Source organism: Lactuca serriola, chromosome 8 (assembly GCF_051521515.1).
Source record: "Lactuca serriola cultivar US96UC23 chromosome 8, Lser_US96UC23_V15, whole genome shotgun sequence".
Classification (NCBI taxonomy): domain Eukaryota; kingdom Viridiplantae; phylum Streptophyta; class Magnoliopsida; order Asterales; family Asteraceae; genus Lactuca; species Lactuca serriola.
Genome location: NC_136415.1, coordinates 102,406,594 through 102,430,646, shown reverse-complemented (window position 1 = coordinate 102,430,646; position 24,053 = coordinate 102,406,594). Strand labels below are relative to the sequence as shown.

At 34.3% G+C, this 24,053-nt stretch overlaps 1 protein-coding gene, 1 long non-coding RNA gene and 1 pseudogene across 2 annotated transcripts; 1 reads left to right on the top strand and 2 right to left on the bottom strand.

Annotated features, from left to right (window-relative positions):
• Positions 1-7,869: 7,869 nt before the first annotated feature.
• On the top strand, positions 7,870-9,060 carry LOC145069258 (G-type lectin S-receptor-like serine/threonine-protein kinase At1g34300 pseudogene; annotated as a pseudogene).
• A 345-nt stretch (positions 9,061-9,405) lies between these two features.
• Positions 9,406-10,440, bottom strand: LOC145067235 (uncharacterized). Its single transcript, XM_079014420.1, has one exon. The coding sequence runs from the start codon at positions 10,438-10,440 to the stop codon at positions 9,406-9,408; it is 1,035 nt and encodes a 344-aa protein (XP_078870546.1).
• Positions 10,441-15,127: 4,687 nt separating this feature from the next.
• Positions 15,128-16,507, bottom strand: LOC145071323 (uncharacterized). Its single transcript, XR_013690394.1, has 2 exons — positions 16,021-16,507; positions 15,128-15,812 (listed from the first exon to the last, which is right to left on the bottom strand). It is a non-coding gene; the product is annotated as an uncharacterized LOC145071323 (long non-coding RNA).
• Positions 16,508-24,053: the final 7,546 nt, after the last annotated feature.

The following is a 24,053-nucleotide window of genomic DNA, read 5'->3' as shown; positions in this document are numbered from 1 at the left end:
TTGGCCGTTCTATTCACCTTCAAAACCGAACAAAAATTCACAATTACTCAAACGAATATGCAAAAAACACTTTTCAAGATGACAATCGCTGGTCAATTTTAAGTCGATGGTTGAAAACGAAAGATGCAAGTGAAAGCCCTAAAATCAGAAAAAGAAAGCCCTAAAATCTACCTGTGTTGATTGAATAGTGTGGAGTATTCTGTCATCTTCTTGTAGGCGGTGGAGAGGGAAGCACTAGTGAGATTAGAAGAGGTGTACGAAGGCGGTGGAGATTAGAAGATGTGTCATCTTGGCCGATTGAAGTAGAAGCGAATGGTTTGCTTTTCTTTCTTAACGTTAGATCAGAAGAAGAGACAGACAGAGTAAATGACGAACAGAGGCAACATTAGGCAACTGGTTTTTGGGTGTAAGGATGATGTCGGCAAATAATCTGAAGGTCTAGAATATATGATTGAAATGCAATGAATGGTCATGATTTCTTAAATGGAAAATTTTAGGTTCTCTTTTAATAATATTTAGAGATAAACAACTTTGTGTAAATTTGAATTTCGATTATATTTGTATCATCTTATCCAAATTTATGCTCCGCCACTTTTATGAATTGTGACAACCATGTTGACAAAAGTATATTTCTTCGTGGACATAATCATATCGACAAAAACTACCCTTAGAATATATGGCTCGTGATATAAGTATCTCCTTCATTCACATACATGGTAACATCAGTGGGTGCACAAGCACTATTACATTCACAGGGGTACACAACATTGGAGGGGTATGTATAGAAATTGTCATATATTTAACGACAAAAATCACCCATTTCAAATCAGACATGTTAGATTAAATATTTTTTCACATTTACGACTAAATGAAAATTAAATAACCCACTTAACAAATGTTATGATTTTTTTCCAATACATATTGTAATTTTTTGTTAATTAGTATTGTATTTTTTTAATTAATATTGTACTTTTGGCTTTGTATTATATTCAATAGTATATCTATTTGAAGGTAGTTATAAGATATATTTAATAATATAACTAATTAACGATACTATATAAATTGTAATTATATATTTTGGAAAAAATATGTACAATAATAAAGATAAAAACTTAATTATTATTCAAAAGTACAAGTTATAGAGCTTGTTCGGCAAAACTAGCTGGCAGCGGGTAGCGTTTGATTTTGGAGCGTTTTGTTTTAGGCTAAAAGTTAAACGCTCCTGTCGCCGAACAATTTTTTTTATTAGTGCTTTTCTTAAAAGTTAGAAGTCAAAAGCTCCCAAAACGTTGCGTGCCGAACATGCCCATTGACTATAAATAAGATAAAAGTCATATGGCAACTTCCAGGAAAAAGAAAAGTTCAAAATATTTCAAGGTGTCCGTAACGAATGGTTCAGGAAAGAAGAAAATTGTAGCATAGGTACAAACACAACCAACTACAACAACGCTAGACCTGGAAATTTCAGACACGAAGACACGAATCTGTAAGAGACACGACACGACACGAATACATCTTAAAAATTGAGATAAAACTTATTTCTCATCGTGTAATCGTATCGTGTCAAATTCATGGCTGACACGTTTTCATGACACGAATACACGAATTGTCAGGTCTAAACAACGCCAACGAAATTTCTTTATAGTAAACGCTGAACGTCACTTTTCTATGCAATTATATATATATATATATATATATATATATATATATATATATATATATATATATATATATATATATATATATATATATATATTAAACTTGAAGAATGCTAAGGAATAGTGAACATTGCCTTTTTTGTCACAGCTGCCCCTCGCTTTCTATCTGTCCTTCTTATTTTCGAATGAAATGTATTTTGGGTGCTATTTGACAATTTGTTGAGACTTTGCCGTTTTCGTATCCAATCACGCTTTCACTGCTGTATTTGTTTTAATTTTTTTTATGGGTAATATTTTGGCATTTTGTATATTCTAAAACGTGTTGTTTCTATCTTACTTTCACCGCTTTTCGACCCAATTAGATTCCGATGAGTGTTATTCTTCTTCACGTGCTTCCGATCAATGTTAATCCCTCCACCCATCCACCGCCTCGGATACTTCTTAATTCTTCATTATCGCTCACTTCCACTGCAAACTTTCATACGCTCCAAAACCCACCGTCTCTCTCTAAAGGCCTCGATGGGTTCTTGACTGACGCGATTTATCGGAGGCTCGGGTTCGTGTCGGGCTTTCCAGAACAGCCTAATACTCCTTCTTCGATATCATCTGATTCGTCCAGATTGGGTGGATTAAGGTGCCCAGGAGTGGTTCATGGGATCCACGCCCAAGACGAGAACAAAAATCAGCGAACGATTTATCGGAGGCTCGGGTTCGTGTGGGGCTTTCCAGAACAGCCGAATACTCCTTCTTCGATATCATCTGATGCGTCTAGATTGGGTGGATTAAGGCGCCCAGGAGTGGTTCATGTGATCCAGGCCCAAGACGAGAACAAAAATCAGTGAACGTGGGCATCCAATAAAGGGATCGATGGTGCTTAACCGTAATCTATATGGTCGCTTCTGTTTCTCTTCTCCAATCTACATATGGGTGCTGCTGTTGGTGGGTTGTACACTATCAACCCTCTCATACACGTTTACTGGTGTTTTACCTGAATTTTTTAATTTGATTATACAGATTGAATTCTTATTCGATTCTAGCCATTCTTGGTTTTTTTTTCGATTTCATCATGTTTCAAGTTGAAAACCAGGTATCACAGAGGACATAATCGATTCGTCTGTGTTGCTGTCAGGTCACGGGAACAAAAAATATGAGTGCAGCCGCTGATTGTTATAGTGCCGACCATCGGAGGGTGTAGTGGTGGCGTCCCGTTTTTATAAACGATGGATGGAAATTGCCTAAGCAATATCGCAGTAAACAAATTAGATATCGACGTAAGTTCTTCAATCCATAGTTCACCACTCTGTTTGAACTGAAAAGGATATGGGGAAGCATATTGGTAAAGAAAGAATGTAGCATGGGTAATAAACATATATTTAGATATCTAGATGTATCATTTAGTTATATGTCAAACAAAATTAACATTAAGCATTGAAATACTTGGAAGAAACTTTTATAATAATATAATTTATTTGGTCTTACAATTCAATTTTTTTTTTATAATTCAGCTATCATTCTGATTGGGAAGATAGTCGGTACTGCAGAAGAAATGGTGCTGCCCTCATAAAGGTTAGATATCTAATATCAGATGAATTATGTATTTCTACTTATTTCAATTTTTTAATTTGGAAACAGGAAAGCGGGACTGACAAGGCTATCGTTGGTAATCAAAATATGGTTAGCATGTTTCTATTTTAGATGCATATGAAGTGTTTCATGAAATGCCCAAATGAACCTTCTGTTTATAAAAGCACTTTTCAAGTCTTAAGAAACGACATCATGTAGTGGTGTTTGAGAAGATCGTTAGCTTTCACAATTTAAGCTTGAAGCCAAGCATATTTATTTATTTATTTTTTGTTGATGTATATTTTATATTTGGTTATACCCTTTGGTTATACCCTTTAGCTACTAAACGAGCCTTATATCTTTCTACTTCACCATTAGACTTATATTTAATTTTAAAAACCCACTTACAACCTATTGGTTTTCTGTTCTTAGGTAAACATGTAATTTCCCAGGTATTATTTCTATGGAGAGCTTCCATCTCTTCATTCATAGCTTTAACCCAATTTGGATCAGTCAAAGCTTCCTTATAATCTTTAGGCTCAACAGTTTTATTTAAATTTGAAATAAAACATTTAGTATCATTGTCTAAAAAAGAATAATTAACAGTTCTTTCTATTCCATATTTATATTTGCCTTCAACAACGTAATCAGAAAACTTAACCGGCATATGAGACTCACGTCTAGACCTAGAAGACCCTAAAGACTGTTCAACAGAAGGGATTAAGGGTAACCGACTACTTTCCTCAGAAATGTTAGAAGAAGAAGGAACAGAATCAACAGAAGGAGGCACAACTGCCTCGCCACTACGATTAATATCATTATCAGAAATGATATCATCCAGGTGAATGGCTGCATCAGTACCTTCCAGCTGTGATTCTACTCTCAGCTCATCAAGATTAATAGAATCATTTAAGTATTCATTAGTATCAAACTCATCATAGGAAAATGGATCATTAGGGCCAAAATCAGAAAATTTTTTGTCAACATTAGTTGACTTCAATTTAAACGGAAAAACAGATTCATAAAATTTCACATCCCTGGACATAAAAGAAGTATTAGTATCAAGACTAAGAAGTTTATAAGCCTTTTTATCAGAAGAATACCCTAATAAAATACATTTTTCAGCACGTTCAGAAAACTTATCAGAAACATTTTGTTTAACAGCAAAACAAAGACAACCAAAAACTCTCAAATAATCAAAAACAGGTGTTCTTTTATAAACAAGTTCATAAGGAGATAATCCATTTAAAACTGATGTAGGCATTCTATTTATCAAAAAAACTGAAGTTAAAACAGCATCTCCCCAATATTTTATAGGAACAGCTGACTGAAACAAAAGTGATCTTGCAACATTAAGAATGTGTCTGTGCTTCCTTTCCACAACTCCATTTTGTTGTGGAGTGTAAGCACAGGAAGTCTGATGAATAATACCTTTTTCAACACAAAAGTATTTCATTTGATTATTCACAAACTCAGTACCATTATCAGATCTCACAACCTTAATATTAACATTAAACTGATTTAGTAAAATATTCACAAAGGTCTTAAAGCAATCAAAAACTTCACTTTTAGATTTCAAAAGAAAAACCCAAGTAGCCCTTGAGAAATCATCCACAATAGTCAGAAAAAACTTAAACCCTTCTACAGAGGATAGTCTATAGGGACCCCAAACATCTAAGTGAATTAATTCACCAAACTGAGTTGAACTATGTTGACTAAGAGAGAAGGACTCCCTAGTCTGTTTAGCCCTATGACAGACTTCACAAGGAGGAAGAGAATCATTTCCTAGATTCAATTTATCTTTCAAAATATTTAAAGCCTGATTAGCTGGATGACCTAATCTACTATGCCAAGTTAGCTTCGAAACACAACACTTAGAATTAGTTAGATTTACTGAATTACCTGAGGGAACATGATCTAGATAATATAACCCCCCAGATTCTCTACCATTCTCCACCATCTTCTTTGATAGTGAATCCTGAATTTTACAATTATGTTTAGAGAAAACAACTTCACATCCATTATCCTTACACAATTTATGTACAGACAAAAGGTTAACACTAAAGTCTGGCACAGCAAAAACATCAAATAAAGTAAGATTAGAAGACAGTTGAACATTCTCAATCTTATTTATTTTTGCAGAAGAACCATTTGGATGTTTTACAAGTAGATTTAGTCTAGACACATCCACAGTGTCTTGGAGTTGTGATTCTGAGCCTATCATATGTTGATTTGCACCAGAATCAACAATCCAACTTTGAGATTTATTTGGAATAACACAAGAGTTAAAACAATATGTTGTTGTACCTGCCATATTTACAGCAGCAGGTACATCCTCACTTGCAGATTTCTCATTTATGAGACGAAGAAACTTTGAATATTGTTCACTAGTAAGATAATGACATTCACTACCACAAACAGACTCAGAAGCAACCACAGAGCTGCTGTTAGGACCAACAGAAGACGAATTCACAGAAACGGATTTGTTTTGATTATTATTTCCATTTCTTTGTTTAAAATCCTTAGGATATCCAATCAATTTAAAACACTTTTCTATTGTATGACCTTTAAGATTACAATGCTTACACTGTAATCCTTGATTTCTGAATTTATTTTGACCTTGACCTCTTTTAAAATCAGTAACCTTACTATTAAAAACAGACACTTGAGGTTTTGAAGAACTAACAGAACTCAAAGACCCATTTTTTTGAAGAGACTCTTCTCTAGAAAGAATTGAGAAAGCAGTTTTAACAGTAGGCAATGGTTCCATTAAAAGAATGTGACTTTTAACTTGATTATATACATCATCAAGACCACTTAAAAATTGCATTAATTTCATCATTTTAGAATGATCATTTAGTTTATTTGCAGCCTCACAAACACATTCAGACAAACTTGTCAAGCCATCAAACTCTTTCCATAAAGAATCAAGTTTATTATAATAGTCTGAAAGAGAAGAATCACTTTGTTTTAAAGTGTTTATTTGCTGATGAATATTAAAAATTACAGAACCATCAGCCTTATTATAGGTTTCAAACAACTCATCCCAAATATCTTTAGCATTATCAGAATAAACATGACTAGCATATATTGCTTCAGATATAGAACCTAATAACCAATTACACACAACAGCATTCACACGTTCCCATTTAGATTTTTTTGTTTCATCAGTTTTTTCAAGAACAATAGTTCCATCCACAAAACCTAATTTATTTCTAGCTTTAAGGCCTCTAGTCATTGCACTACGCCATAAACGAAAATTTTCATTACCAGTCAATTTGATAGTTATTATGGAAGTGACTGCATTATCAGATGGATGTATGTATAAGGGATCATCAAAGTCAACTGGAGAATCCTTAGGGACACCACTTCCCTCAGGTATATCTCCAGCCATAACAGATCACAAAACAATACCAATTAAAACAGCCAAGAAAAAATCGAACATGTAAAGAACAAAAAACAACCCTTGTGTTGGCTTAAAGTCCAGATGGTCACCACAGTTTGTCGGGGCCCAAGACAACCAAAGCACAAGGTGAACAAAGACAAAAAATCAACAGCAATTTTCAGACAACATCTAACTGATGTACCAGATCTTGTACATCTATAACCAAACAAGAGAAAGGGAACAAGAAACCCTCACAGTGCTTTAAGGCAACTTGTTTGTTTATGAAAAAAATCGACTCCCTGAATCTTTTACTCAACGGGTTTATCGGTGATGAAATCCGACCCCAAAGAGAAGATTAGAGGGATTAATCGATAACTGATACTTGTGACTTTCAGTTCCACTCAGATCTTAGCACCAGCAGGAAACTCAATCTGCAAGAACAACAAAAATTCTCGCAGTACCAGGATCTTAAAAAAAACTATAAAGTAAAAAAAAATGAAACCCTAAGTCTAATACAGAGTAACTCAAAAAACAGGTTAATCGAAAAACAAAAAACCTAACCTCATAACGTCGATGACTCAGATCACAGTCACGAACACCAGAAGATGCGTCAAGAACAAGGAGACGACGAGCCTTAAGCTCTGATACCATGTTAAAAAACTACAAACTCATTTTTCCTAACATCTTCATTTCTTATATCATTTGAGGATAAAGAAACAGAAGGTTTTCAAGAACTTACATAAAAACCTCACTACAAAAATCCTATTCTACTCTCGTAACAAAACACTCAAACCCTAATCTAAAATGATAATCGGATATGAACAATCGAGACATAATAACCCAGAATATGAACAATGATCAAAAAATACAACAGATCTAGTTCTCGATTTGTAAGAAACCCTAACAGAAGAAGCTTACAGAGGAAGCTTGTATCAGAGAGAAGAATGAGACGAAAAATATCTTGACGATCTGATCTCCTCCCACTCTCTCTCTTCTTTTATATCTCACCTGCATAGAAATGGATCTATTAACCCGACCCAGTTTTAGGTCCGCACCTTTTTCCTTCACACCTGCATTCACTTATATACAATATGTATATATATACGTATAAAAGTAAATATAAAATTGTATTTTAATTCATAATATTTTCAACAACCTTTTTTGTCGTATGTAAGTTCTTCCATTCCCTTCATAATTTAATGGCAGGCGTGGTTTTATTAAAAAATCTAGATGGATGTTAATAGTTTATTTTTGCAGCTACAGTGGTATCGATCATTATATATTTTTACAATAATAAAGCTAATAAGCGAACGGAGGAATTGTATAAGGACTCCCGCTTTATTCCGCTGAGCATGGTTAAATTCCTGGATGACATGGAAAGAGAAAAGCCCATCCGGTTCACCTCTCAACAGCTAAGAACAGCGACAGAAAACTTCAACATCTTATTGGGTTCAGGTGGGTTTGGGACAGTTTACAAGGGTGTTGTAAGCAACGACATAGCTGTAGCCGTGAAAGTACTAAAAGGAACCTCCGACAAAAGAATCGAAGAACAATTCATGGCGGAAGTAAGCACGTACAATGGGAAGAACCCATCACTTTAATCTCGTCAGGCTTTATGGGTTTTGCTTTGAATCAAATTTACGAGCTCTAGTATACGAGTACATGGTCAACGGATCTTTGGACAATCACTTGTTTAAAGCCAATACAGGAGTTATAGGGTTTGAGCAGCTCTACGAGGTTGCTCTAGGAACTGCAAGAGGAGTCGCTTACTTACATGAAGAATGTCCTCACAGAATAGTTCATTACGATATCAAACCAGGAAACATACTTTTGGATTCAAAGTTTTGTGCAAAAGTGGCGGATTTCGGTTTAGCTAAACTCTGCAACAGGGATAACACTCATATAACGATGACCGGAGGACGTGGTACTCCGGGATACGCCGCCCCCGAGCTCTGGCTAGCTCTTCCAGTTACACACAAATGTGATGTTTATAGTTTTGGTATGCTACTTTTTGAGATCATCGGAAGGAGGAGGAACATGGACGAGCGTCTTGGTGATAGTCAACAGTGGTTTCCACTATGGGTGTGGCGGAAATACGAAAAGAAAGAGTTGAAGGATTTGATGGTTGTTTGTGGGATCGAGGAGAAGAATCATGAAGCTGCTGAGAGGATACTTAAGGTAGCTTTTTGTTGCGTTCAGTATAAGCCGGAGACTAGGCCAGGGATGAGCATCGTTGTGAAGATGTTAGAAGGTGCGTTACTGGTGCCGGAGACTGTAAATCTGTTTTCACATTTATTTTTTGGTGTTGATGAAGCTGATAGTTCTTTGGCTCGGTTGGCGTGGAATGATGGTGGCTCTGATTGGTCTTCGTCTGATGTTAAAGTTGCTGCAGATACACCTTTGATGAGGATACATGAGATCACAATGGCTTCCGTGTAATCATATACTCCACTCTTGGCTATTTTGTTAAACAAGTATATATATTCAATTTGAGCCACCAATTAAATCGTATATAGTTTTTGTCAAACCAAATATTGTGATTATTTTGATGTAAAAGTGTATCTGTGATCGTTTATAGGTTAACACCTTAAATATAAGCAGACCACATTTCGGAGGGCTTGTGCAAAAACTAATTAGGCCCCATAAAAATTTCTTGTAAATATTATTAACTATATTTGCTACCACTAATTCAAAACATAAAGTTGCTAAAAAACATCTCATAAATTCACTACCACAAAATAATATCTTCATCACTCATTACTAATCAAATAAAACTGTAAAACTGTTATAAACAACTTTTCAACAAAAAAAAAACGTATTACTATTTTCTAAACATTGACCTTCTAGCATTTTTAAAAGAAAATTAATCATGAGACTTTCATAATCAATATTCTCAAGAAACTCGTTCTCAATTGAAATCAATGCCAAAGCGTTTAATCTCTCTTGAGACATGGTCGAGCGCAAATAAGATTTTAAAAGCTTAAGTTTTGAAAAACTTTTTTCCGCTGATGCAACTGTAATAGGAACAGTCAACAATATTCTGTATGCTAGACAAGAAACTGGATAAGTGTTCATCATTTTTAGGAAATTTAGTATTTCGTTAGTTGTATTGTGTTCAACCGGTAAATGTTTTTGTAACAACTTCAGTTTGTTGAATAGATCATCAGCATTAATGTCTGAGATATGACCATTTTGCAGCCTATTTTCCATATTTTTGCAACATGACTTTAACTCGCTAGTATTCATTAACTTCAACTTTTCTGTTGTGAATAAGAAACGAAAAATGTCTTCATATTGTTTGTATTGTTCAAACCTTCGCTCGAATGAACCAATAGTTTGATCAATTATGTACACAAAATATTGAATCCTAAATGACTCTTGAGGTGAAAGTTCATGTACCGGCTCTGATGACCCAATGTCATTCTCATCAAAATATCTTTTTGTAACAACTTTTCTTTTATTATTTTTCTCAACAAACACCGGATAAATTTCCAAATCATAAGCTATAGCTCTCGCACAATCCAAAGCCTTCCCAAACCCATTCTCTCGATAATCTTTAAAAAACTCAACAAGTGCTCCCACACTACTCATTGCCTCATCAATACGCATACTCTGAGACTGAAGTTGTTTGCTCAGGTTATTTACTTTAACCAATATATGATACCATATAATCATACCTGTTATAAAGTCAAATCTGCCAAGTTTATACTCAACTAGACAAGTAGCTTCACTTATGATGTATGTCTCTTCTTCAACAAGTTTATGCAGAGCTTTTACTATTTCAGGAGCTTGAGTAACTATTGCTTTCACACTTTCAATCCTACTTTCCCACATTGTAGCTGACAATGATTTTAAAATGAGACATTGTTTCGGTAATTCAAACGCATCGGAGGCCAAATGTTAAAACGCATCTAAAATTGGAACCAAAAGTTATCGGACTAATTTTATTTATTGATAAAACATAAAAATAGATTTTACAAAAATACCAATACTATAACTATAAATTATCCTAAAAATTGGAGGCCCCCTAAAATCGGAGGCCTGGTGCGACCGCACAGTCGACACCACCCCAGGGCCGCCACTAAATATAAGTTGGAAATGAAGGTGTAACTATTTCATGGATTTAGATTATTAACTTGAGAACGAAAAGTGCATAATGTGGCACTTTTTGACGTAGACATTGATTTTAATATCTATGTATTAATACTCGACATTACTTGACACCAAGTCTACTATAGTTGCAGGTACACCTCTGACCAGGACATACGAGATCACAATGGCCTACTAGTAACCAGATGTGTTTATTTTGAGATAAAAATGCATCTCTTATCGTTTATAGTTGAAAATCTTAAATAAAAGAAAAAAAAAATGCCCTTGTAGCTATTTTATGACTTAGATTATTAATTTTAAACGAAATTTCATAATGTGGCAAACTTTGATGTATATGTTACTATTTTATACACGTCCATGTCATGATCATCCTTTGAGATAAAGACATTGATTTTCTATATATATAAAAGGTAATTTTAGTGTCATCAAGCTTTTTAGTATAATGGAGATTACTCGAGATAAGTTTGTGTTCTCACTTCACTCTCGAACAACACTTACATGTTTACATATGATTGCTCCTTAACTATTACTTTTTTTCCAAGAAAATCGTCAACCCTAGACCTCCGCCTTAGTTATCGCTGGACTACCTCCGTTGTTGCCTCTGGGTCGCTTCCGTATGTCGGTTCTTGAGGTTCATTTGGATTTGTATTAGTATTCTCTTTCTTTCAATGTCTTTTGACTTTAGAGTTGTTTGCGAAGATTATATTAAAGGAAATGGTGTTGGTTTCGGTTCAGATTTATAACCAAAGGCAGTATGGTTCGGTTTTTTGTTTAGACGGTTTAAAACCAAAAAATCCTTAATCCCATAATGGGCCTATTTCACGGTTGTGGCCTACCATTGTTTCATTATTTAAGTTGGTTGTGGCCTGTGGGATGTGAAGTGTGGTAATGCTTTAATGGGTTATGGGCCTATTTTAAATCAAATTATGCAAGCATTCAAGTCTCAAACTGCTACCGAAAGGAAGAAACAAGTTTTAGAATCATACCATAAAGGAGAATATTTAAACTTTAAGTGATCATAATAGCAAGGTCGGAAAAATTGAAAGAAGGTTAGAATGTCTTGGGTAGAAGACTATAAGTGATAATTTTTTGTAAATTTTCAAAATGTTTAAATATGTTATTTTTAAGATGTTAGGTTTTTAAGTATAATTTTAAATATTGTTAGTCTAGTTATTTGTGGTGTTTTAATGTTGGCATTACAACAGAAACTTGAAATTTGAGTGACTAGATAGTTGTTTTTAAAATTGGTGGTGTTTTTTAGTTGTTAAAGTTTAAATATTCTCCTTTATGGTATGATTCTAAAACTTGTTTCTTCCTTTCGGTAGCAGTTTGAGACTTGAATGCTTGCATAATTTGATTTAAAATAGGCCCATAACCCATTAAAGCATTACCACACTTCACATCCCACAGGCCACAACCAACTTAAATAATGAAACAATGGTAGGCCACAACCGTGAAATAGGCCCATTATGGGATTAAGGATTTTTTGGTTTTAAACCGTCTAAACAAAAAACCGAACCATACTGCCTTTGGTTATAAATCTGAACCGAAACCAACACCAACCCACACTCAAAAAATCGAACTGTGTGGTTTTAGCAAGCAAAAAACTGATATCTTTAGTTTCGGTCAAAAACTCGTATCATGCTCATCCTTAGATGTGCAACTTGTGTCCCTACGGTGAGAGTCTGTGCAGTGACGTAGCCAAGATTTTGTTTTAGAATAAACCAAATAATATACAAAATATGAACGAGTGACAAATTTTTTTTAACTCTATTTCCTTTTATTTAATAAATATATATATATATATATATATATATATATATATATATATATATATATATCTTAATTACATTATAAAGCATTTTTTGTCAAATGCTGAATTTTAAGTCGTACAAACATACAATGCATTTGTACAATCAATTTATGCATTACAAAAAGAGTAGAGTACATATGGTCAACAGTTGAAAAGGTCAAATCTCTTATCCCCTATTCTTAGGCTATTTTGACCCGGTTCATTCCTTATCTCCGTATTTCCCCAAATCTCGCAATTTTTGTTCACAAATCTTGGATATATATCGCTGATGTTTCCATTTCTAGGGTTTAATTTATCTTTCAGCATTCAACCACCATTGTCACACTCGTCGCTTGGCGCAGGGTAAACGGCTAGTGTGTATATATATATATATATATATATATATATATATATATATATATATATATATATATATATATATATATATATATATATATAACTTTAGTTTTTTGTGGGTGAGTCAAGGCCCACTCTTGCCCTATATTGGCTATACGCCCCTGGTTGATAGTGAAATTTCATACGGGAGGTCTATGGTTTATACTCTGACACATCCAAAATATTATTATTGTTATGCGATTGACTTTTATATGTGCATTGAAAATGGTTGATGTGAATCGTTCAGATGATGATAGATATGTTACCCTTCGGGTACATCACCCTTCTAAATGCATTGGTTTAAGAATAGCTTTTAAGGGTATTTTGGTACTTTGACGTAATAGATTTATTCTTATTTTAAAAGAAGCAAAAGAGAAAAGGATTAGGGGAAACGAATGTTCACAATTTCTTTAGAAAAGATAGAAAAAGGACTGGGCACTTGTTCGACTATTCTTCCTTCTAGTCTTCAAGGTTTAACTTGTTATTTTCGTATTATTCCGTTGTTTAAGACATAAATATAAATCTATATATAATTTAACGTATTAAGAGTTAAAAACATAAAGATAACTCATGTTAATTTTCATTGTATGTCCAACTAAATTAGCCGTGTAATGTTGCATAATTTGTACGTTTTATATTTATAACTTTTGTTATTTTCTTGTGTTTACCAATAAAAATTAATTTCACGCTAGATGAAACATGTTGCTAAACTTGCAAAACTAATATAATTTTTTTTCATGTGTCTTGTTCGATGGACTTGGTAAACGCAGTTATAATCTTGACAAAATTGCAAAAATGGTCCCTGTGGTATGCATTTTTTTGGGGTTTTGGTCCAAACCACAACTTTTTTGGCTTCGTGGTCCTTTTGAGCTAGTTTCATTGCGGATTTGGTCCCTTGGTAAACTGAAATGACTTTAATACCCTTGGGTATTTATTTTTTATTTCTAAATTCATTTTTTAAAAGTTTTTATAATTATTTATTCATTTTAATAATTAAAAAATGAAACTCTCTCTCTCTCTCTCTCTCTCTCTCTCTCTCTCTCTCTCTCTCTCTCTCTCTCTCTCTCTCTCTCTCTCTCTCTCTCTCTCTCTCTCTCTCTCTCTCTCTCTCTCTCTCTCTCTCTCTCTCTCTCTCTCTTTGCTTTTCATCATAAACCACCCACCCCTATTTTCCTATTTAAAATCCATCACCAGCAACTTTTCTTCATCATCACCAAGACGACGACTTCACCATACCACAAGCACCAACTATTTTCATAAAATGGATGGTGGGTTTAATTTATTTTTCCATCGATAGGCATGAAAATAACTTCCCTTCATATACAACAACCTGTATTGAACTCTCATTCCTCTTCAGTCCTCCGTCTTCACACACTTTCACACTCAAACACACACTACCCAAACTCAAAATCCCCAATCATTCAGTCAAGTTTCTACAAACTCCATATATAATTCCCACTAATTCCCCAATTCCAACAGGGGATTTCTCGTTTCACCCTTAAATCCATCAAATCCAACCGATTTCATACCCAGATCTAATCGAAGAATGGGGAAAGGAGGAGCCTTGAGCGAAGGTGTGTTGAGGAAAATCATACTCTCCTATACATACGTCGCGATTTGGATCATATTAAGCTTCACTGTAATCGTCTACAACAAATACATCTTGGATCGAAAGATGTACAATTGCCCTTACCCGATCTCACTAACCATGATTCACATGGGGTTTTGTTCTTCATTAGTTTACGTTCTCGTCGATGTCGTCAAAGTCGTCGAACCAGTTCAAATGAGTCGCGATGTTTCTCTGAAATCCGTCGTCCCAATCAGTTTGCTGATTTCGTTCGTACTTCTCCCTCCCGATCATACGCAGATTGAACCTACGAGGGTCGTCGGAGGTCGACGCCTGCCCTTTTTCGTGATCTCTCAGCCTCACCGGAGATTCCTGATTTTCCTTCTGTTCGTTTGTTTCTTCATCGAAAACAGATCCTTAGGGCCTGTTTGGCAGGATCTGAATTTTTAAGATCTGAACTTTTAAGAGATCTGAATTTCTAAGAGGGTCTGAAATTTTAAGAGTTGAATGTTTAACATGCTGTTTGGTTGGGACCTCTGAATTGCTATGCTAAATTATTAAAATGACCATTTTACCCTTCTATTTTTTTTATTGAATTCAACTTTTTGCTTAGAAAATAGCCTAATAAATTTCTTAAATACATATTTAAAAAAATATAAACACCATATAAAATCCAAATAAAGCAAGATTATTCTTAGTTACATTATGCATAAAAATACAAGTTTATTCTTACATTATGCATTTAACTCTTCTAAAACTACGACATAAACAAGGATTTATAAACAAATTTACAAACTACCATGAATACATCCTTTCAAAACTCAACTTTCATTCAACAAATATAATGAATCTATATAAACCATCTACTTACAATTACACAATATCCCCCATAATCCATCACCAAAATCTCACTATCAACTCTTTCTTCAATCTTCATTCTGACAATATCAACAATTGATTACACAAAATCATCATCTTCTCAAGTAGTTCAATACTTGTTTCTTCAATTGCTTTTATAATCAATTCATTAATTAAACTTGCTTCTATGTTTACTCCATTGTTTCTGGTATCAAACCATAAGTCAACCTGTATGCAAATATTGTATACAACCAGGGGCGGAACCAGAAAGTTTTGTAAGGAGTAGCACAAAATATAAAAAACCGTTGTACAACCATTGTACCATCGTGCCTTTGGCTGCTATTTGATTTTTTTCCATTATAATTGCCTAGTGAACGATACTCCAACACATTAATAAAGAACTACAACATATTTTAAGTTTGATCCACAAAAACACGGCTTGATGCATCAGATAAAATAATGATCTCCAACTCCAAATGAGTTCTGCCATAACATAAATAAACAAACCCACATCATTTATCTAACACATACAGAGACCCAATTAAGAAGATATGATATTGCCTTTGTTTCGGAGAAAAAGGATAAACCTAAACTATGCTCAGTCTAACTAATTACTATCTACAAATTAACATCTACATATATAAAATCAAAAACGGAAATCGACTAAATTGTAAAGGGATTGAAGAATTACCAGAAATCGGTTTGCAGAAATCAGAGCACTGTTCAGTTTCTTTTGTTGCTGGGATACATATGTGGACTGGGGGGTTCACTGCCAGCAGAGATGGCAGCGCCGGGGGAGAAAGTGGCCAACTAGTGGCGGAGAGGATGGCAGAATCGGAGACGCGGTGGGAAGGATGTCTGTGAAAGAAAGAGAATAGGGAAAAAGTGAGATATTAGGGCAAACTACAACTTTACCAGTAGACGATGCCGAAGGCGAAGCAGGACCCGGAGACGAAGGCGGCATAAACGAAGCAGTCGGAGGTGGCAGCGAATCCGGTGACGACGACGACTTTGCAGATCTGATGGAGGCATACGGCTGATGTCGGAGGGTTGCAAACGTGTGATTGGAGATGGAGGGGAAGGAGGGGTAGGCGTTTGTGAAAGAAAGAGAAGAGGGAAAGGGTAGACGTACAAGGGCAAAAAAGGAACGCGCCTTCTTTTTTTTAATTCAGACACATCCCAAGATCTGAAAAGTTAAGAGGCATTTTAAAAATTAAGAGCCATAAATTCAGATGTTACCAAACAGTCTGGATCTTAAAATTTAAGAGACTACCTCTTAATTTTCCAATTAAGAGGCTACCAAACAAGGCCTTACTAAGAAGCTCCATTAAATTGAGGACCCTAAATTGGAATCGGAGTATGCTCTGGTGAGGATGGAGAAGAAGATCCACTAATTTAATTTCAGTAAGAACACGACCATTACGATAGAGAGAAAAAGAAGAGTTAAGGGTAAACGAGTAAAGAAGAATAGGTTGGAGAAGATGAACTGGGAGGGTGCTTCGTACAGGAGAGAGAGAGAGAGAGAGAGAGAGAGAGAGAGAGAGAGAGAGAGAGAGAGAGAGAGAGAGAGAGAGAAAGAAAGAAGCCCTTTTTTATTTTTTTAATTGTTAAAATAAATAAATATTAAATTTTAAGAATAATGAAAGAAAAATGAAAAATAAATAACTCAAGGGTATTATAGTCATTTCAGTTTTCGGAGGGACCATTTTTGCATACAAACCACTCCAAAAGGACTACGAAACCAAAAAAGTCACTGTTTGGACTAAAACCCCAAAATTTTGCATACCACAGGGACCATTTTTGCAATTTTGTCTATAATCTTTATGAGAAATCCTTAATACAAAACTAGACGAATTCCTGCGCGTTGCGCGGTACAGGTTAAACGAATATTGTTAGAATATAGTTTTCAGACACCTTTTAGTTACTTCGATTCATCAATTTAGGTTATTTTATTATTATTATATTTAATGTTTTCCTTTTAATTATGTTAAAAAATATATATTGAATTTTTTTTAAACATTATTTGATATTTTACTTTAGGTTTTAAATTTTACACTAAATTTTGAAGCTTATTTGATATATTAATGTATGTTATTTATTTAACTATATATTGAAGTTAACAAATTAAGTATATTATATTGATAAGTCACAAATTCTTCCATTTATGATAATGTTTACAACTAAAAGCATATTTAAGTTAATAAATTACGTATATTGTATGGAAATATGAAAAGTTGGAAGTTTCAAATGAATGTGGTGAAAGAAAAAATGATTCATTTATAATATAGTATGATATGATGATTATAATTTTAATTTTTAAGTCATTGTGATATATACAATTATTTGATAATTTTATAAACCGTTTAAAATTGTGTAAATTATATATCAAACGTATGATAATCTATATATAACGGGTAACAAAATATATGAACTACAACTTTTAGTAATATAAAAATACAAAAACATCTATTATAACATTTGTATTAAAAAAAGATATATATACAACGAATAATAAAAAATACGAAAAATAAACACTACAACTTTTAATAACATAAAAACACTTAAACATTTATTATAACATTTATATTAACTTTTCATATTTAAATCACAAATCTCTTCAAATACATTAATTTTTTTAATGAGCAAAACTTTATAACCTTATAAAACAAAGGAAAATAAAAAGTTATTAGTGATTACTAATTAACAATCATAAGTTAAAAACTCTTGAGTTGTAACTAATAAATATACATAAATTAGAAAAATCTTGAGTTGTAGTGTGAGTTTCAAATGAATACAGAACTTGGAAATGTGTATTTATTATTATTATTATTATTATTATTATTATTATTATTATTATTATTATTATTATTATTATTATTATTATTATTATTATTATTATTATTCGTCTACATAATTGGTTTTGATGCATCATTTTAATCCCTTCAATTATTAAACATAAAGATATTTAATTATAAATTTATAACATACATAGGTGCATATATATGTTAAACAAATCACATATAATATATATTTTCGTAAATGTCATATGTAATTCTTGTCGTAGTAATATGGATAAATTACTTTCATATGAAGAACATATCATGATAAGTCATCATAATTACATATCAAATGTTAAAAATTATGTTATCTTTTAAATATTATCTTGTAAATATGTTGTGTAGGATAACCCAACAAAAAAAAATAATAGAAAATACACATAATCAAAATAGAAAAACTACAATCAAATAAATAAGAACATTGGGTGGATAAATATATAAATAAAAATGTTAAAAAATGTATGTTTAAATCAAAAGAAAAAACTAATATTCGTCTACTTTTCTCAAACAAAAAAAAACCTATATCCATTTTTTGAATCTTCTTTCTTTATTGAACATCATTCAACCATAGAAAATTGATGATAATTCTTCACTAACCTGCAATCAAAATGTTTCTCTTGAAAAAAAGAATGAGAAAGGTATTCCAAACAAAACATTGATGTTTGGAGAGTGTAACCCCCGTAGATCAGGGCTAGTCAATTTAGAGACAATGAGCGTCAAAAATGACTTTTTGATGGAAGATTATTTATAAGGATTAATCTTAACTAAGTTGTAGTATATGTTACAAGGATTCCGTACATATAAAGAACGCTGAAATTCGAGTTATAACGAAGAAGTTATGACCTGTTAAAGTTTCGTGACAAAACCCGCATGACACAGCGCGACGTAAATAGTGAATTTACGATAGAGCGATATTTGGATTTAGCTATCTAAACAAAAGTCGTAAAATACGTTAAAACGAGAGCGTGCATGAAAAGAACGCCCAAATCTGATTTCGTATGAGGAAGTTATGATTTTTCGAAGTTTCGGCTTAGCAGTGTACAACCTGAAGTTCGAATATTATATCGAGCCATATTTAGCCAAAAAAATCTAAATGAGAATTAAAGATCTCATCGATTGTAGTCCAACGGTGAAAAGACAGACGAAAATGGACGACAGATGAAGAAGTTACGAGTTTATAACGGAGTTTTCCTGTCCCGGCCTACTAAAAATAATATATAAATAATATAATAAAAATAAATTCAAAATTAGCCGACGAAGTCTAAATGAAAGTTGTAGATCTTGTTTTTACCTACGCGTCGATATAAAGAACGTCGAAAACGGAGTTCGTATGTGAAAGTTATGAATTTCTGAAGTTCGGGGCGCGAAACCCCAAAACTGTTAGAGTTCACGACGTGAATACAGTGTTCACGACGTGAACTCAGTATTTATGACTTCTGGAGCCTAACAGACGTAAGTTGCGATGACGCCTGATGACTATTGAACTCACGACGTGAATATTTGAGATTCACGACGTGAATCCAGAAAAATGGCCCTATAAATAGAATTCAAGGGGCAACCGAGTTTGGTTGCTCAATCTCTTCTCTCCCACTCCCAATACCCTCTCTAAGCCCTATTTAACCCCCCCCCCCCCGAAGCCTCGGTATCATCCTGAGACCCGAAGCGAGTCCCAAAGCCCGAAGATCCCGAGAAGAAAAGAGTTTCAGAGCCGAAGCTCTGCCCGCGAGAAGCCCGGTGTGTGAAGATCTTCCAGATCTACCAAAGAATACTACTTTTACAAGCTGTAGTGTTGTCCGAGCATCGTCTAATCAAGTGAGTGTGTAGTTATTTTCTTCTACCGTATAGATATGAAGTATTTGCTATGAAATACATGCTAAGTGTTTATACGTTGTTTGTTTACTTGAGATGGTTGTTGAAGGAAATTTTTATATGATTTAAACTATATATGTAATTTATATCTACAAATATGTTGGGTAGAACATGGGTAGATGATATAGTTGATGTGTGAGGAAATATTAGTTTGAGGATGAGACGAAAGATGATATAGATCATGAGATGAGGGTGACAGGTGAAAAATGAGTGAAACATTTACCTAAACGATGGCCCCCGTTATTCAGCAGAGTATGGATGACAACCACAGACTATTCTAGACAGTCCTATGGAACACTATGAAGCTCGCAACTTGTAGGTGTTGTGGACTTGATGTTCACCAGTGTACTCTAAAAACCCATTGATATTTATTGCTAGAGGATGTCTCGGAACCAATATTGTCAATACCGACATAAACCTTGGTGACTATGGAGTTAGCGCCTGTTACATAAACCTTGGTGACTATGGAGTTAGCGCCTGTTAAATCAAACCTTGGCGACTATGGAGTTAGCGCTTGTTGAGTAAACCTTGGCGACTATGGAGTTAGCACTTGTTACATAAACCTTGGTGACTATGGAGTTAGCGTCTGATAGCTATAGATTTAGTACCTGATAGATAAACTTTGGTAGCAATGGACTTCGTGCCAATTCCTTAGGTAAATCCTTAGGAATGAATGAAGGAAGGATAGTCGATTCTTAGGGTAAAACCTTAAGAAATAAAGAAGATAATGGGGATGAGTAACTGGGTTGATTGTTTGACGATTGAATATAATAAATATATTATTGTGGGTTGAAAACCCTATATGCTCACCAGACTCCAAAGTCTGACCCACTCAGTTTTCTTTGCATTACAGGTAATGGCACAAGAGTATAAGTTGGTGGACTTGACGAGAGATTTTGGATTATAGATCAGTAGTTATAAATAACTGTTGTAAGGTCTATTTTATAATGTTTATGCTTTTGGTCTGTATCGGAACATGACATCCCGAAATTTTGTTATTTAATGAAAATACATTTCTTTACAGAAATGCTTTGATAAATTCTTATCACATTTTGTTTTGGGAACAAATTCCGCAACTGTTTTCTATAAACGATTACTCTGATTTTAAAACAAAGCATAAACAAATCAATCTTTTCTGGCCATGAAAATGGAGATGTCACAGAGAGTCACATTCATGATTGAGTAATACATAAAAATCACATATAAAGGTCAAAATGAGAAATTGAATATAAAGAAAGTATAGAAAAGCTTCATTTTGTTTTGGTTGAAAGAAAAAATCATATTAAAATTACCATCGATGCGACATAATCCATTTCTTCATATCATCATATTTGGATCGCGAATGCTTCAACTATATGAAAACTTTTGAATCATAATATCTTCAACCAAATGACGACTTTTTGTAAGAAAAATGTACTAATATAACTACTTATATAATGAAGGTGAAAGGGTGTGGGGTTTGAAATACATGAGGTGTTGAACTTATAGAGTGTGTGATTTTCTTGGAATGAGATTATGTGTCATTAATTACTTTGAAGGTTAAAGGGTGTGGGGGTTTCAAATGCATGAGGTGTTGGAAAATTTTTATAGGGGTTTCAAATGCATGAGATTGAAGAAAAAATGTTAGCTTTTTATAAGTATGTATGAGCATTGAATAATGTTATTTTCTTTGGCAGTTGACTTTGTCATCGTTTGTTGAGAACTACACCAGGTTGCTTCTATAGACTTCAAAACGACTTCAATGTACAAATTCTTAAACACCAAGTACTACCATTCCTTTTATGGAGCATATTCTCTGTTTCAGAATAAAAAGACAAAACTGTAAATTTGGTCCTTGTAGTTTTCAAAAACCTTTGGATGGGGTCCAAAAAGTTTCCGACTTGCATGGAAGGTCCAAAATCAAAGTTTTCTGTGTTTTTGGTCCAAAAAAACTTAAAAAGACGATTATACCCTTTTATTTTCTTTTTTGTATTTTTTATAATTATTCTAATGTTATTCTAATTAAAAAATAAAGAAAAAAGGAAAAAAGTATTCCCACCCGACCCAGTGCTCTCTCTCTCTCTCTCTCTCTCTCTCTCTCTCTCTCTCTCTCTCTCTCCTTGTCGAATTCAACTGGGTAAATTAAAAAACCTTTTGAACCCAAGCACCCATAAACACCACCACCACAGCCTCCCTGTCGTTCTTGGGGTTGTGTCACCGGGAACCACCCAATTCCACCCCTTTCTTCCTTGGATTACCGACCAACAGTCCCCGCCACCTTATTTCGGCGGTTTCCACCACCATCCTCTTCCTTCCCTCCCTCTCGTTGAGCTCATCGGAAACGAAGCAACAAAAGTAGTCGGAGCAGCCCCTGCCACCATGTCGTTGTTGCTGTGAACCATCGTCGTCTTTAGCTGCTGCTTCCGTCAATCACATCTCCAACCAGCCTCGTCACCCCTTGAGACCCCTGTAAGTCCGATTCTCCACCTCGTTATTATTGTTCTCCTGTTCAATCAATCAAGAGGATTGATTGTTTAGTTAGTTCCTTACCTACGACGTCTAACAGATGAAGGAGGAAGATGATACAGGAGCCCTAATAGTCGATGTATTTTTTTGGGGGGCAATAGAGGTAGTGATAGTCAAAACCCCATTTGGATTTGGAAGATAGAAGGAGAAAGGTCAGAGGGAAGGAAGCAAAATCGGGTCACCCACAAGTATCTGAATGGAGGACCATTGATGAGTCTATATCCATCGTCAACCCACCATTGAGAACACATCATCCCCATCTACCTTGTTCTTCCATTTATCTTATGATCAAATTACATCTCAACAAAATATTAAGAAAGAAGATTGAAGAATGAGGGACTGTGATTGAATGGAGAAGTACCACCTATGATTGAACAAAAAAAGAAAAAGGATAAGGGTCGGACCTAAAATCGAGTATAAAGAAGGATACATAGACGAAATTAATGGAGCTGGTCAGATGATCGTCGACTTCAGATCTTCTGTAAGTTAACGGTGATAAAGTTAGATCTAGAAATGGACACACACACATACATACTTATGTCTATGTTGGGGAAGAAGGTCATCAAATTCGAATCCTTTGATCTCAAATGCATTGAAGACGGCGCCTACAGTAACATTCTAGATTTGGTGCGCCATTCAAAGTGCTTTCAAAAATTGATTTCATCTCCTCTCAGCCTCTCTCTTCCTTCCTCTTTGTTCGAAACGGATGAACAACGACTAGGGTTTCGTAGATGGTGGTTCACAACAGTGACAGAGAAAGCGACGAGTTAGAAAAAACGAGAATGAAGGTTATTGGGTGGAGGTTTACATCAAACAGGTAGGAATGGTGGGAGTGTGGTAGTATGGAATCGTATTGAAAGCAAGACTGGGAGGAAGAAGATAGGATCGATGGGAAAATTTTTGGGGGATGAGAAAGTGAGAGAGAGAGAGAGAGAGAGAGAGAGAGAGAGATTTTAGTTTTTTTTTTGTTTTTAATTATTTAAATGTCAGAGAGAGAGAGAGAGAGAGAGAGAGAGAGATTTTAGTTTTTTTTAGTTTTTAATTATTTAAATGCCAAAATAAATAAAGAAAATAGAAAAAGAAATGAAAAGGGTAAAATCGTCTTTTCAAATGTATCAGGGACCAAAAATCCAGAAAAACCTTGATTTTGGACCTTCCATGCAAGTCGGAAACTTTTTGGACCCCATCCAAAGATTTTTGAAAACCACAAGGACCAAATTTGCAGTTTTGTCGAATAAAAATAAATAAAATTAAACCTCTTATCTGAAACCTTCATGTATACAACTCTCTGGTCCTGTATACATCATTGAATCATTAATGTCTTCCGTATCTGATAACTCTAACCCTATGACAAACTATGACGGTGTGATCATTGGTGTTAGCGTTACGGCTTTTGTTCTCGGTAAGTTCTTCCATTCTCTGATCATGGCGAGGTACTATTAATTAATCCAGATGTTAATTGTTTCTGTCTGCAGCTGTTGTGGTGAAGATATGGATCATTGTATTTATATGC

Bases quoted from the DNA above. Each gene is read 5' to 3' on its own strand.
- LOC145067235 (XM_079014420.1), bottom strand. From the start codon at position 10,440: ATGTGGGAAAGTAGGATTGAAAGTGTGAAAGCAATAGTTACTCAAGCT.